Source organism: Neolamprologus brichardi, chromosome 17 (assembly GCF_056152115.1).
Source record: "Neolamprologus brichardi isolate AB-2024 chromosome 17, ASM5615211v1, whole genome shotgun sequence".
NCBI classification, from domain to species: Eukaryota; Metazoa; Chordata; class Actinopteri; order Cichliformes; family Cichlidae; genus Neolamprologus; species Neolamprologus brichardi.
This window is the reverse complement of record NC_142120.1, coordinates 8,048,923-8,064,914: the sequence shown is the minus strand read 5'-3', so window position 1 is coordinate 8,064,914 and position 15,992 is coordinate 8,048,923. Positions and strand designations below refer to the sequence as shown.

The 15,992-nt window shown below is 41.6% G+C and overlaps 2 protein-coding genes across 10 annotated transcripts in view; both read right to left on the bottom strand.

The window, feature by feature from the left end:
* mdfic (MyoD family inhibitor domain containing) overlaps window positions 1-3,793 on the bottom strand; it is a 50,829-nt gene extending 47,036 nt beyond the window's left edge. Inside the window, exon 1 of one of the 3 annotated variants that reach the window (XM_006780624.3) lies at window positions 3,757-3,793. The gene's annotated coding sequence lies outside the window, so the exon portion shown is untranslated. The remainder of the gene's footprint in view (window positions 1-3,756) is intronic. The other 2 variants (XM_006780623.3, XM_006780622.3) reach the window with 2 other exon arrangements.
* Window positions 3,794-6,728: 2,935 nt separating this feature from the next.
* Window positions 6,729-15,992, bottom strand: part of foxp2 (forkhead box P2) — a 103,966-nt gene continuing 94,702 nt past the window's right edge. For all 7 annotated transcript variants that reach the window (XM_006780619.3, XM_035906773.2, XM_035906785.2 and 4 more), the window contains 2 exons: window positions 15,228-15,535; window positions 6,729-10,541 (listed from right to left, as the gene is read on the bottom strand). In XM_006780619.3, coding sequence (XP_006780682.1) covers window positions 10,397-10,541; window positions 15,228-15,535 — 453 coding nt within the window. In that variant the 3' untranslated portion in view covers window positions 6,729-10,396. The remainder of the gene's footprint in view (window positions 10,542-15,227; window positions 15,536-15,992) is intronic.

The window sequence follows — 15,992 nt, the reverse complement described above, 5'->3', positions numbered from 1 at the left end:
ACATACGGTCGACGGGTGTGGGCAGAGAGACTGAGAGAGAGGATGATGGAGGTAGAGGGGGGCGTGCTATAGATAGAAACTCAGGGGAAGGATGTGACTGGGAGAAGGTGAGGGAAGTCTGTACAAGGAGTCTCCACATTAATGCCTAATTAATGTCTCTCTACCCATTAATGTCTAATTAATAATTTACATCTGTCTCATCCACCTGAAGCTGTCATAACTTTTCTTGTATCCAGAAATTAAATGTGACAATGTTACATTTGTTTTCTACTTCTGACTCTGGCAGGCAAAAGAAAGCATTCATTTTTTTTTTGAACACATCTGAGTCAAAATATACCAAGAAATGTAAAAATCACCGCCTCATCTACTTGTTGATGACGTGGCATAATCCCATTAGCACGTTAGCACTCGTAAACCCCACGTGAAGGTCGCGGCAAACTCAGTCATTTCATTAACTTCCGATATCTTTGAACATAAGCAAATAAATGTGAAGAAATGGCGTAAAGCGCAGTCTTATTTTCCAGAGCCTCAGCGTCTGTTTTCAGACACAGGGCAGGTATTCGGTTGCGGTTCCCTGGGTGCCATCTGCATCAGCACCGAAGCCTTTCACTGACGTGGATTAGCGGTTCACGGCACTTTGACTCCGACCGCCTTAGGATTCAAAACACAGCTGGATTTTTATGGTTGGTCAGCACAACCTGTGGAGGGTCACCGTGCTCCCAGTGTTCACCGAGCCCTCCTCAAATACACCGTTTCCTCTCTGCTGTAGTTGCTTTCTTTCAGGGTATTTGCTTTAAGAATGTAAATCCTTAATCCTCCCATCTTTTTCTTTTCTCACTTCTGCCTTTCCCTTCTCTCCACGTCCACCCATTCTTCCGTCTTTTATCCCTGTTAACCTCTCCATCATCTCTATATTGCATTGCTGTCCGATGTTATTTTTTTCTTCCTTCCTGCGCCCGGTGTCACCTGCTTTGTAATCTGATTACTTCACAGCGGAATTAGTATGTATATTTAATGCAATTTTTTTTCTCCTTTTCTCCTCTCCGTCTTTTATTCTTTTTAAATCTTGATGAGTGATGCGCGGAGGAACGGAGATGGGGTGGGGTTGCTCTACTTGCATGTCTGGCGGATATGCCAGGGCCATGCTAATAAATGACAGCTGATTTATGCGTCTGTATTCTTTTATTTATAAAAAAATAGCAAGCGGGCTGATTTCTGATATTAATAATACAAGTGGATCCACTTTGATTAGGCTTCTGTGGAGAGCTGTGCATATTCAGCATTACAATTAAAGCCTCTGATGTGAAATAGGAATGACACGCTAATGAAGCGAGCTAGCGAGCCTGAACCACGACTGTCCAACAGCATTACGGCCCATCTCAGATGAAGAGTAATTATACGAGGAACACTGAAATGTCATTAAAAATCTTCAGTAAGTGATTTAACCCACCATTCCTCACTAATGCAAGATATTTCTTTTTTCTTTACCACCATCCAACCCCCACATGATCAGCTCCCTAGGTCCTTCCCTTTTTTTTTTTTTTAAGCAATCTTTTTTTTTCTCCACGAAACCCAAACTTCTGCCTCATAAGTTCCACAAACAAGAACAACAATAAAAAGGCCTCAAGACCCCTTAAACACAAACATATTGAGATTTGAGACGAAGACATACAGAAGCATTGTCCTAATTTAATTCCACAACTGCGCGGTGCCAGTGGTGGTAGATAATTGAAATCATTCCATTACAGATTCCATTATGAATTGGCGATTAAAGCCAGATGTGATTACCATGGATTAAAAGGATGATAGTTGTGATTCCCCCCCCCCCACACATAACCTTACCAGCTAAATGTAAGTGCTTTATTTATCACGGTTAGACATGTAAAGGTGAAAACACAACATGGAGTATGTAGCGTTGTTTTATGTCTACCTGCCAAGTGACGAGAGATGCAAAGCAGCTGCTGGGGTGAGTCCGGTTCAATTTCTTTTCAAATTTTCCACCGTCCCCTCAAAAATAAACAGATGAATAATACTAGAGAGAGCTATAATGTGTAAAAATGATGAGGGGGGGGGTTGATGATGAAGGCAAAGAGTGTGTTTGAGGGGTGTGTTTCTTTCTAAGAGGATTTAGATAATCTGATTCTACCCTCTCATTCATTCTTTGATGTGCTCATTTTCACAGGCAAAAAGGAAAAAAGATTTGCCAGCAGCCTCGAAGGGTTGTGTTTGTTGTTTGTTAAAGCATAAAGCAAACAAATAATGAGCTATATCATGTCATCATATCTTATTCATTAGGACGGACTATCGAGAAGTCTCTTTGTGCGTGTGAGTGTGTGTGTTTGAGAGACGAGGGGGAGAAAGACCTGATAGGATACGTGTGTGTGTGTGTGTGTGTGTATGTGGCAGATAATGCCAAAGGCAAGAATTCATGAATATCAGCAGTTTCTCACCATTTTGTTGGGTTAATCCCTTGTTTCAGTTGGAGAAATAGGCATTTCTCTTGCATACATTACACCGGTGCCTGCACATCACATTCACACAAAGCAAAAAAGTGCGTTTACGTCAGGTTCCTCTGATGAAGCGATGAGTGAAGTTTTATGTATCGAGGTCATAGTTTTTTAGGGTTTTTTTTGCCTATCTCAGCAGCTTCGTCCACAGAGTGGAAAGTCAGATGTGGTAAAAGGAGCAGGTGAGCTTGGAGTCAGGTTCACTTTAAAAGGTAGTGACTGGTGGAAAACACTTAGCGGACTACACATTGAAGGATTCTCATCTCATGGGAATGTTGTTTTATCCTATGTTTTTTTTTCTGATTTAACAGAAAAATCGCTGACTGCAAAGCTTTAAGAGATTCTTATATAAAAGTGGACAAAAACATTACAAAATCTGCCTCCCCCAACCTACTGCTCGTGACACAGATATGTGATGGCATCCGATCTCAGCACCGGCTGGGTGGCTACTAGAGCTGGGCGGGGTGGGGAAGTGTCCCCTCGCCCACCACCGAACCGAGCGTCATGCCTCCGAGCCATGCAATTATTTTTGCACTGCATCCAATATCAACTTGAGAGCAATGCAAATTATTTAAGACGCGCTTTTCAGGGCTCGCAATTATAATAATGATGATCTCAATTAGCGTTGCCATTGCCTCGGACTATTTAGCAGGCAATTTTGCAGCCTCGGGGTAAGGGTCTTCTAGGGAGCCGACACGCATCGTCAGGTCAGAAGGGGTGGAAAGAGAAAGACCGAGACGGAGACTGCACTCTTAATCAATAAGCTGAGACTAGAGATATTTACCACCCAATCCCACAAGTGCACGGTTCATAAATTGACCTAATTGGTCGTTGTTAGAGAAATGAATGATGCCAGGATGCACTGTCTGATTTAAAAGGCCAAGATACAAGCGAACTTACTAGCTATTGTACTGAACTCCTGAAAGTTAGACATGGACACTGATAGCACTCTCTTATAGCATTCGCTCAAGTACAGGCTAGTAGCTAGTAGCTAGCTAGTTTGGCCTAGTGTAATGATGGGAAACAGATGAAAACAGCTAGTCTGGTTCTTTCCAAAGTTTACAAAAGCAAGATATAATATAGTAACAACTTATAAAAGTGCTCATAAATTACTTTTGAAGTTAGCTGCTTTCCCACTTAGTCTTTTTGCTAAGCTAAGTCTTCTGGCTGTTGCTCTGTGCATATATTTAGCCTCTGTTATGGAAAGATGAAGCTAAAACAACTATCAGAAGCTAACATCTTAGCTTACCTGTGGTTTCTCACATGACGTCATGCACATTCCTTAAGAGTTGTCTACCAGATGATACATCCACTGCCAACCAGAATAAACCACACCAGGGAGGCATGTATTCCCTGAGGTTCCTGGTGGTTTCTAGCAAACGAAGGTGCTGCGCCAAAAACCTCTTGATGATTACTTTGGTTGCTAGCAACACATTCAACTGCTGAGTAAAAATTTGTCTCATCGCTGCAACCAATGTGTTTCAAGTGCACAACTTTTGCTCTGAAGGTTAACCTTCTCCTTTTCTGGTTTGTGTCACAGTTTTCACAGTTTCACTAAAGCTCAGATAGTAGCAGTAGCAGCAGAGTGGCAGTGTTTGTAGACAAGGCTGTTAGTTCTAGTTAACCTACGACCACAGCAGTATGCTAGCGACCAAACCAAGGTGTCACAGACTTGACTTCCAGTCTTATCGACTTCTGTTAACACTTTCATGTTGAGTTTATGGGGGGTCAGTCGCTCATTTCAAGTCATATTTAATTAAACATTTCTTTGTTTCTATCATACTTGTTTATACTACGCATTTCAGAAGTGAGGATCATCGGACATATGCTCATAGGCTAATGAATTCTGATTGAGAAGTCCAGTAAATACATTAAATACAATAAATATAGAATAAGCAATGTGCTCGACCATCAAATCACTATGGGAGGGCAGTATTTATTGCTACATATTAAATGTATTACTTCCTTTATATATTACCTGGTATAAAAAATGACTAATTATATTTATATAAATTTTGCAATTCCCTTTTGAATAAGGGATATGCAATCTGATTAGCCAGTTCCTCAGAGAATCTTGACTCGACCAAATCAAGCTTCTTTAGCCTGACCTGTTGCATCACTGGCAGGAGAGGCCAGTAACAATTATTTATTAATTATCAACAGCTGTATCACACACCTCGATAACTTAAATGTGTATTTGTTGCTACTGGCACAAAGTTTACAATGAATGGTGATCTTTCTCAATTTTGAAGGAGGCAAACTCAAAATAAAAACAATTCTTAGCTGTTGAAAGTATATCTTCTCCTATCCGTCATTCTCCATTCACCTATGTTCAGCTTTCTGGCTAGTAGCCAGGATTAGTTTCCCTGGCCATGACCTGGCGCACATTCACATACACATACACATCATCACATAGCCTACCTAGGGGAACACGAAGACACAATTAGGTATAGTGAGGATTAAAAACTACAATACTTAATTTGCTTGAAAATGGTCATCAAAGGTTTGGTTTTTGGACCAATTAGTCCAAAAGAGATAATTTGCTGCTTTGTGAACCTAGCTATTTTCCCACCTTTAGTCCTAATGCTAAGCTAAGCTTAGCTAAGCCTTCTTGCTGTAGATCGGGGCGACACAATTGTGTTGACAATTGTCTCTAAATGTCTTAAAGTTTCCAAACATTATTTTGTATTTTGTAGATCTTTCTTTAGAAATTAGCTGCTATTTTCAGAGCCTTCTCCCACTCCCATCACATCATGCAGTATACTTGCAGCGTACTGAATAAGGAGGAACTCCCCTCCCACCACCACCACCACCATTCATGTGGAAAAAGCTTGCACCACCAGCTACCCTTTCTTTTATTCATCGCTCTGTAAATAACTCCACTTTATGAAAAGCAGCCACTGTGACTCACGGATACCTCTCTAACCACAAGCCATTATTATTTCATGGCCTTTGAAAGAAGGGTCTATAGCAGGCGCTCTCACACTTTAATGTCGGAGCTCCCTCTGATGTTGTGTAGTACACAGCGGCCCTTGTTGCACTCCGTATGCAATCCCTCACTTGAATTCACAAACACTTCCAAGTGCATAAACAGCATGGAAGACAAGTGCCTTGCGAGCTAGCTAATGCTCTGGAACGCCATTGCTGAGGAGATAACAGCAGCCTGCCAAGGCTGATGTCTGGGACTGTCACGGGGGGTGGGGGGTGTGGGGGGGTGTGAAGAAAGACAAGTGCGTCTGTGTGCCTTTTTATGAAAAATGCTGTTGTTTTCTGACCTCTCATGGGACATCATGTGATAAGGAAAAAGAACACGCATCAGCGTTACGATTAAATGACCAGCGGATATGATTCAAAGAGTCCCACGATGTCCCTGAGCACCCTTTGGAACGTGTAGAAGGCTCTCGGCATACAGACGAGCTAATGGGCAACCTATTGGTCATGGTAGATTCAGTTTGAATCTCAATGAGGGTGTCAATGTGTGGCTGCTCCATGACCGACAAGGTGTGGTAGGCCTGCTGGAGTTGATTTAGCCACATTGCCTGTCATTGCGTTAGGCCAGTCAACATCCATCAGTCGAGAGGGTAAAAAGCTTTTTTTTTTGTCTTTTCAAGTGTCAAGAGGAAGCTGCTGTCTTTGAGATTATGGAAGATGGAAGATGTCTGGTGAAATTTCACATCTTTGTTTTCTGTACATGACACAGAGCCGTGATGCTAATAAGGCAGATATTTTTTACATGGCAACAGACTTAATAATGCGGTTTGTGCCAAAACCACTTTTGCAGTATGTAGCCCAGAAATGAAGTCTAGTTGGGTGAGTTACTTCTTACAAAAGCTTTTCAAAGGTACACAGCAGTGCTTGGGTGTAGACTGGGACACGCGTACGGTACATGAAAGCAGTGGGCTTGAATCATACAAAGGCTAAACCCATTACAGGTCCAGAGGGGTGGGCAATACAGTGCCTTGTCCCGCTCCTCTAAACAAGACTCTGGGTACTGGAGGCTGGAAAAAAGGCTTGTAACACATACATTAAATTTTAATTGTTTTTCCACCCCCTTCCTTCACATCTCTGAAGTAGCAGCTCCTGAAACCTTAAAAGTGTAATGCCAGCTAGATTTTCATGGCTGTGCCTTTGTAGAATAAAAGATACAACAGTGGAGGGAAAATAATTTACTCTCTGATGCTGGAGGTAGACAGTTGCTTTTCAAATTCCAAGTTTTGGTCCTTTATTTTATTCAGCAGTGAAATGCCATGAATACAGAAAATAATGTCTGTTACAATTCTCAACCATGACCTTCTAATGTCAGAGAACTTTTAACGTATGGACACAGTACACATTAATGAAAAGTATCAAAAAAAGTCGCTGGATCGATCGATCAAAAAGGAAATGAAAACAAACCAAAACCAAAAAAAAAAAAGTTCTCACCAATTACATAAACATATGTTTGCTACAGTCCCAATTTACTGTATACATAGGGGGATCATATTCTCAATTATTAGAGAAGGATAGCAGTAGAAAGGATACATGACTCAACTGCCAGACATAATGCTTCATAAAGTATGCACAGAGGTACAAGCAATAAATACACACATTAGGTTAAGCCTTACAGCTACGCAAAGCAGATGCAGAAAAAGCAAGTTTGCTATTCTTAGCGAGCAATGAGAGAGAAACAGTAAAAATTCAGGTAAGTCAGAAAAGAAACACTGAGATTTTTTTTTTCCTCTTAGAAAAAAGTCTGGTAAATTTATGGGTCCACCAACATTTTTTTTTTTTTTTTACATAAGTATGCACAGTTATCAAAATACAGACAAAAATCAACCCAGAAAATCCAGACAATCCTAAAATCTAGTGGAGGAGCAGATCGCAGTTCTGGAGGTCTTTCTGGTATTATGTGCAAGCAACTATTTTAGACATTTTTTTTTTTACTTAATTTATACAAAACCCATGCAAATCTACAGGTAATATGCATTCTGTGGCTGACAGGTTTTTATCCCTCCCAAAACAGTATATCTGAGGTAACGCACTCCTATGCATTGTACGTACAGTTAGGCCATCATCCCCATGGTTTTTATTATATTCTTTTTATTAGTTCTCGTTTCCAGTCCACCAAATGATTTTTTTTAGACATGCATTTTTAAAAAAACACAATATTCCCTTACAGATAATCTATACATTATCATTCTACAAATGTTTTGAGGACAACCTATTACAATGCAAATCTTCCATATCTTGACGCAGGGAATGTAAACGTTGGGCTTGAGCCACGTCCTATGAGACAAGCGCAGTAAAGTGTAACGGCTCTTGTGGCATTCTCGTAACTCGTGCAATCCGTCGTAATTGTTCTGAATTGGTTGTTGTGCAGAGGTAGGAGCTTTTAGAAAGCCTTTTTGGGTAAGTGGGAGACCCCTTTTTTTTCTTTTTTGTTTTTGGAAAGACGCAGCGTCCTTTTTATTTGGTGTGATAAGATTATTAAGAATGTCGTCTTCAAGTCGTTTTGCTGACTCCAGCTAAGTATTGAAGGGATAAGCTTTGTTCCAGGGCCCAGTACCCTCATGACGTGGAACTGGTACGCGTGTGTATGTGTGTGTACTTTACAAGCTGAGCGTTTGTACAGTACCGCACGTGTCTTGTGTGTTAAGCTCTTACAAGCCCTGTTCTTTGGCTTGGCACAACACTTGAAAACATACATATGCACAGTGTGTTTCCATTTTGGTCTAAACAGAGCAGACACGTCGCTCGCTGCCGCAGCAAGACACAAAGCCGCGTCAGGTCTTTGACAGCATACGTTTTCAGCAGCTGGAGATTTAACCAAAACAAGAAAGCTGGCAGACCACAAGCCTAAGGTCTGTGTATGCTAGTCTCTGACACGTGTGTGTGTTTGTGTAGTTATACTGTGTGTAGTTTCAGGTTTTCTTTATCCCATACAAGAGGAGGCAGAATTTTGTGTAACTTTGGTTTACTGAAAACATAAATGACCATTAAAGCAACAACGCTTTTCTAGATGACACTGGCTGTGAAATGATGGGACGTAGTTTCCACAGTAACTACCTCTCTTTAAGTCACCCTAAAGCGTGGTATAAAAAGCTGGCTGTCTACCCAGAGCGCCATCAGCGGCGATGCCTTTCGTACGCGTTTGGAAGCTGCACAGACCCACGCGACGAGGATTCGATGAAGTTAAAGCAAATCTCACCTAGAAAAAGGTAGACAATCCTCTTCCGCAATGGCTATTACTATTTGCTTTTCCACGGTAACCAAGCCACATCATTTCATATTCACTTGAAAATGTGACTTATTTGGCTTCACTAGATATTCTTCATGTTTGGTTAGCGATGTTTTCAGTTTCGGTTTTGACGCGGCTCGGAAGAAAGGAAAAAAAAGCCACGGAATAAAGACATTATTTTGACAGTCCCACTTAGAACAATACATATTCACCAGGTTAGAAAAAATAAAAATAAATAAAGAAAAAAACAACTATGTGTAATGCATAAGAAAAAGTAAAAAAAAAAAAATTGAATAAAATAAAAATTCACAACAACACAATGTTTCTGCACTTCCATTGAATACACAAATGTTTTGGTCATGATCCACTTTTACAGTTAGCTGCTCTCTACCAGTTACAGCACAAAATGCCTGCAGTTCAAACATCACATCACCTCCTACCTATGGTATGTCTGGCAGAAAATCTCCAAAGTGGACTTTTTTTTGTTTGTTTTGTCTTTTTTTTTTTTTCGTATGAGTTAGCAAATTTCACATCAAAACCAGCCTTTATTTTCCCTCCATCTTCCTCATGATCATCTTTGTATAGGGCTAAATGAAACAATCCCAGAGGTTATTCCAAGGTAGTTTGCGGAACAAAAGCTTCTCTTTGTACTAGTTTAAAGTGGCAGAAGGCGGACCAAGAGGAGTTTGGTGGCTTCTGTCTATAAGCTATTGGCCATTGCTAGTGTTGGCTTTGGTTTCTAGCTGTTGCCTGTGACTGTTTGAAGGTAGACAAAGCTTTCGAACGAGGAGGTAAAAGGAGAACAGCGAGAAGAAAATTATGCAGAAATGCATTTGTTTTGGAAATGGCGCTTTTTAACAAACTTATTTCTTCCCCAACTTAATTTAATTTTTTTTGTTTATTCACAAACAGATAACAGACTGGAAGCCAACTTTTTTCTTTTTTTTTTTCTCCTTTGTTTTTTTTTTGTGTTTTTGGTGTTTTTTTTTTAATGGACAGCTGCAACAACAGTCTTGGTACCGCAGTTCCGTTACTGGTGTGATTTGGGGAATGGCATTTACAGTTGGTGGTATCTAAAAAGAAATCGTATTTGGGAAATTAACAATGGTTTTAAAAGAAAGCTGAAAATAATATACTGGGTTTCATAATAGTAGCAACATACAGGCAGTGACACAAATTTCTGAGACTACTCCTGTGCAAATGATAACAGAGCAACAACTTGAATTGAACCAGCAATTGTCTCTAGACATTAACAACTACTGTGGGTTGGATTATTCACAAACATAAAATGTCTTCCTTTTTGGCAGTATATGAGGCCGCTAGCTTTCAACGGAACATGGTGTTCCCCATCCATGAGTCTATCATCCTTACACGGTATGTGGCCACGCCATCCCTAATGAAACAGGTCTCAAAGAGTTCAATTTTTTTTCCCAATCAGACATCTCATGCCTGCTTGTGTTTGGGGGATCCCAAAGGGCTGCAACAAAGAGTTCCTTTGGCCCAGTCTCTATCCGGATACATGCTCAATAAATAGTCCCAGTGGTGAGAGAGACAAAGAGAGTCAGCTGTGGTTGCTTGGACTGTGGAGTGGTTTCTAGTCTTGCGGGAGGTCTGTGTGAGAGAAACAGTGCGGTTCGGTGAAGGGATATGTTGACCAAAAACTGTATCCTAGTCACTCCAGGTCTTCCGATAAGTTCCCTTCCTCCAGCTCCCGGTCCTCATCCAGCTCTGGACTGTGATTGGCTGTCGTCACAAGTGACATCGGACAGTCGTCGTCGTCCATATTAAGTGGCTCCTCCTTTATGTGAATGGGTGGCCTATGACACAAGCACATAGGCGATAAATGATAAATGTTAGATTTATGCTTTAATTCAATGACAAATCCCTGCAGCACGATCACATTTAAAGGGACAGTTCATCAGAAAATGACAAGTTTTCTCAGGCATGCAGTGCTATTTATCCATCAGCGTGGTTGCGTTTGCATCTGTTGAATGTAATGAAACCAATCACATGTTTTAGGGAAAAAGCAGATAGAGGCTTGTGGGCCATTTAGTTTCTCTACTTTTCAACGAATGCAGACACCTCTGCATCAGAATCTCCACAACTGGCCAACTGATACCAAAACAATGGATAAATAGCAATACAGGCCAGAGGAAAAATACACATGATTTTATGGTAAACTGTACAGTATAACATTTAAAGTAAGGGAAACCTCATTTACAAGTAAATTATGAAGGGAACATAGTCAGGAGACTTATTACCACCATAACGCAATGTGCAAAAGAGGTGTGGAGGAGTAATTCCCGTTACTGCATGGACTGTGTTCAGCAGACAAACAGACAAATATTCAGTGGCATCAAAAAAACAGGCGTTACATGCATTATCTAGAAAGTAACATGTTGTTTGCGAGACACTAATTCGACACGATGCCTCACGTCTACTGTAAGTAAGCGCATGAAAATTGCATGAAAAACATGGCCTCTGTAAGGCCGATAAGCTGTGATGTTCCAGACATGTTTGGCATTTAAAAGTTTACTGATGACACCAGGTTGAAATACATGAAAAAGGGAAAAAAAGGGGGGGAAAAAAACAGGCCACATAATAAATAATGGAGAATTTCTCATCCCTGAGCCCCCTGGAGCAAAGGCAGAGGAGAGGCTTTTTTATCTAGTTAATAGAAAGCGCAGCCACTCGTTAATATGCAGGGGCTGTGCGTGTCGCTCCTCAAGAGGAAAAACCGGCAGCTAGGTTCTGCCATTAATCAACTTCAGCCCCGGCAGTTCGCTCGGACACCATGATACATGTTTTTAACTCTAAATGGATGAATATCTTTAGCCAGTGTCAATAAGCACTGGGCAGGAAGCAGCAATGGCGCTGCTCACAGGACGCCTTATGTTTCAGAACAACAGAGGAGTGGGCGGGGGGAAAAAAAGAGGTGTCGGGCCACTAACAAGAATAATAATGCTGTCACACACAAACAAGGCATAACACGATCTGGGGCTCTAGTCAGGGAGAGGGGTTTGTGCCATGATGATAAATCTGACAAAAGCTAATTATTTTTGACACATCGGATGCATCAGAAAGTCCCCCTAGACTCTGAAAGAGGAGAGCGGGGAGAGAGAGAGAGAGGGAGACTTATCAAGTGGTAGTATGTTAGGAAGCCTCTCTCCTGGGTTGCCTTCATCAGTGGAAGCGGGGAGGGCAGGGGGGACTTTGAATTTGAAAAGAATTTTAAAAGGTACAGATGACTTTAATATTCAGAGCCAAATACTGTAAATTAATATTCTGATGTGGTGGGATGAGAAAGGGAGGCTGATCTTAGCAGGATGCGAACAGGAGCGGATGAACCTGTTTCTGTGCCTCGGGTTTACAGAAGGTGGGAGATAAGACAACAACACCTCCACGTCCTCTTACCTGCCGATGTAACAGCTAACAGCATGGAAAGACAGATTTTTTAAAAATTAAGATATTTATTTATGTTGCCGATGGAGAGTAAAACTGGTGTTGAAAGGTGATAAAATGATGGGCTGATTGCCAGAAAGTTACAAATTTGTTGCTGAAATATTTTATGTTCTACATGAGTGCTTGGACAAAAACACTTCCTGCTTTCTGAGACACTAAAATGTGGCTGTATAAAGGGATGTTTAGGTCACTATGTGAGGCTGTACCCCACCTTTCACTCATTAGTTATAGCTGTTCATAAACGCCATGCTGTAAACATTTAATATGTCCACTGCTGCTGATCAGTACTTTATATTTGTATACTAGCACCAGATACGAATCACGGTTCAGCTGGTGCCCACAGCGAGTGAAGCGATGCATCCCTAGTTTTGTCGAGCGCAATAAAAAGTGTTTCATAAAGAAGATTTTCAGCATTTTTTAAACACCGTTTCCCGAAAAACGACAATGAGTCTGTACTTGAATGCATCACGTGGATCACCTGGCAGACTGGAATGTGTTCTCATGCACCTCATTAGATGTTTGTGTGGCTCCGACGATAACGTTCACAGGCTTTGTGACACTTTATTAAAATATGTGGATGAGCCATTTAGTACTTAATAGCTAGCTGCCATTATTGAGTCACTCAGCAGGACTTTTGCGATGTAATAAATACGCAGCGCTTCGAGTGTGTGCATGTGTGTGTGGGTTCTAGAGATGCCTGGCTCTCACATCAATTGGAGATTAGCACCTGCAATCACGCAGAGGTATGTCGGGACAAATGCGATCATTAGTGCATGGATCTAATGGTAGGCTGCGATGGGGGGGCAGGAGAAGTAGTGCGGTGAGGAAGATAGAGTATGAGAGGAGTGCAGGTCGCCTGGGGAAGTGGGGAGGGTTGGTAGTGAAGGAGGGGGCAATAAAAGTTTGCAAAATTTCAGACACCAAAGACAGTTGGGCCTCAGTGCGATGACACGTTTATTGGCTCTCATCTCAGAGTCAGTTGAGTGAACAATAACTACATCACTCAGGGTTTGTTGCGAGGAGGTTTGCAGATGTTTGGACTGGTGTTAAGGACACAACTACTTTTTAGCCTGTGGCTACACTGAACAAAGCCAAAGGTTTCAGTGGAAATATAAACAATAGACTTGGTTTCACCTAAAACGTAACCAGTCATTCATTTAGACATTTAAATTGAAAAAAGATGTGTTTACAGTCTTTAATCCTGTTATCAAGATTGGTGCAATTAAATATCGAACTCACTCAACGTGGACACGGATTACGTGGCTCCAACCTAAAACATGTTTTACGAAATGAAATAATCAATACAATAAGGTTTTTAGACAGCGTGGCACTTCTGCATAAGTATTCAGAGCCAAAACTACATGACGTGCACACGCTCACACCAGTATGCACACAAACCCGGGACGGCCCGGGGCAGCCTGCTTTGCGGTTAAGTAGATATCATTAACCTTCAGACATTTAGGAGAAGAAGAGGTTTGAATGGACTTGCTTGTGCTGAGGACTCCTCTCCAGAGAAAGGCCTTCAAGGTGATGTACTATTTAGTTTAGTGCTACAAGCCACTCTATTATTTAAACACATCTTTGAAAAGCCATTCATGAAAAACACATTTCTTCCATTTTGAGGTTGTTGTGGCTTTGTAAAGGCGGGCGGGGACCGAGGGAGGGATAGAAGGAGGGAGGAAGAGAAGGATGGATGGATGCGTCTAATCTTCTAATCTAGCTACCCTTGCAAGTGTCAAGGCTAGTTCGGCCAGAGAAAAGAGAATGCAAGAAAAAGGAAGTGCTGTCCTGTTACTAAAAATTAAATGAGCTGAGGGAGCGGTAACACTGGATTCTGTCTGCAGCTGGGCAGATTTGCTCCACTTATTACCCCCTTTCAGAGAGGGGTAAACATGTCCAAACAGATTAATGTATAGATGTCTGGTACTAAGGACTAACCAAACACTCCTCTGTTCTCTCTGATACACTTAGTCACATGAAGCAGAAGTGCATCTTTTATCCATTAAAGAAGCGACTAGCTGATAAGTTTCCAACATGGCCTTTGAAGGAGAGTGGACGAGAATCATTTCTTTGTGTTTGTTTCCGTGCGTGCTTCATTTTTCCACAGCGAGTGCTTACGCAGATAGTTCTTTGTGACATCAGCAGCCCAGACATTCCTAAAAGTCACATGAAATCAATTTTTAAAATCACTCTCACTCTCTCTCACACTCGCTTTCTCTTAGCCACGTTAAATGAGGGATGAGGAAGGGAGAGATTTTTAAAGTAATTAATGCTACACTTGCTAAATATTAATAGGCACAGTCTTGCATAAAATACAGCAGCTAAACCCCTATAATGCAGACGCTGGTGTAATTAAAGACAAATGTGTAATAGAGCCTATTTATAGACTAACTGTTGGCCAAGCGTCCGCCTCACCTCAGGTATAAGCACAAAGACAATCAAATTACAGCAGAAGATAAAGGAGGAGAAAAAGTCTGCTTATGATATCGTACGTACTGGAAATTGAACCCTGCCCTTGGGTCAGAGAAAACTGAAATAAATACTGATACAGAGGGTTAAATGTCAGGCAATTAAACTAACAAAGGAATTCAACGTAGGTGTAGAAAGGGGAGGGGTCAATGTGTGCTTGCATACTTAGATAAGCACTCTTAAAAATGTGTGAGGTGTAAATTAGTGCATACCCACCACATTTAACATTATGAAGCATGAAATAGGAACTCTGATCCATCGTGTGCATGCTGCAACATCATAGGTATGCTGTAATGGTTGTCATTTAAATCCACACAGCAGCTGTTATGGGCTGAGTAAAGGGCAGTATAAGCACCGGCAGCTTTTAATGAGATCGACTGGGGGTGAATTGTAGTTTGTGTTTCAAAAAGCTTTTAGGTTTTCTAAAAAGAATCTTTGACAATGTCTTAAGATCAGTGTTTAATCTGAGAAAAGTGCAGATGATGTGCACAAATTTGAGTTCTTAGGGGTCTAAGTAGCCCCAAGAGTTAAATTACTTGCAGGTATATTTTCTTCTATGTTCAGGAGCTTACATGTGTACTGGAGGGGAGTATCTGGGGCTGCTGTGTCCGTTGGTGTCCAGGTGGTCGATTGAACCGTTGAGGTCCTCGTGGGCTGACTGCAGCAGCATGGGGGGGCTGCCGCTCAGCGTAACTGGGGGACTAACACCCAGCAACCCCGGTGGGCTCCCTCCCAACTGGCCAGGCGGACTTCCTGCAGTCAGTCCGGACGGGTCTCCGCCGAGGAGGCCGTGGCAGGTGCCTCCCATCGGGCCTGTGGCACCACTGCCCATGAGCCCCGGGGTTCCCAGCAAAGGCAAGGAGGTCTCTGCTAGGGCAGCCTGTGGGAGGAAGAGACAAGTAGGGAATATTAGGAATTAGAACTTGAATAGACAGAGAAAGGTCCAGGAACACTGAATAACTGGGTGCATAAAAGGGATCATTTACTGTCACACAGTTGTTTTGGTGGTTTAGAGGCAGTATGAAGAGTGAATATTATAATTTAACACAGTAATTATTTAAAGAGCGTGGCTCGGTGTTGTTCAGCTGGAAACTATTTTTCCCCATGTGACACTTTCCTGACAACTACTTCCCCTCACCTGCCATTCCGGTGCCCTTGTGTGGTGTGGCTATTAAAAAAAAAAAAAAAAAGTCCCCCCAAAACTTTACCTCCAAATAATAAAAACTCTTGACACTTTCGCCTGCTGAGCATTAAAGTTATATACGGTGATTAAATTTTTAAAGTTTTTGCCATGAGCACCTCGCCAGCGTACACTATGAAGGCAAATCATTTATGAC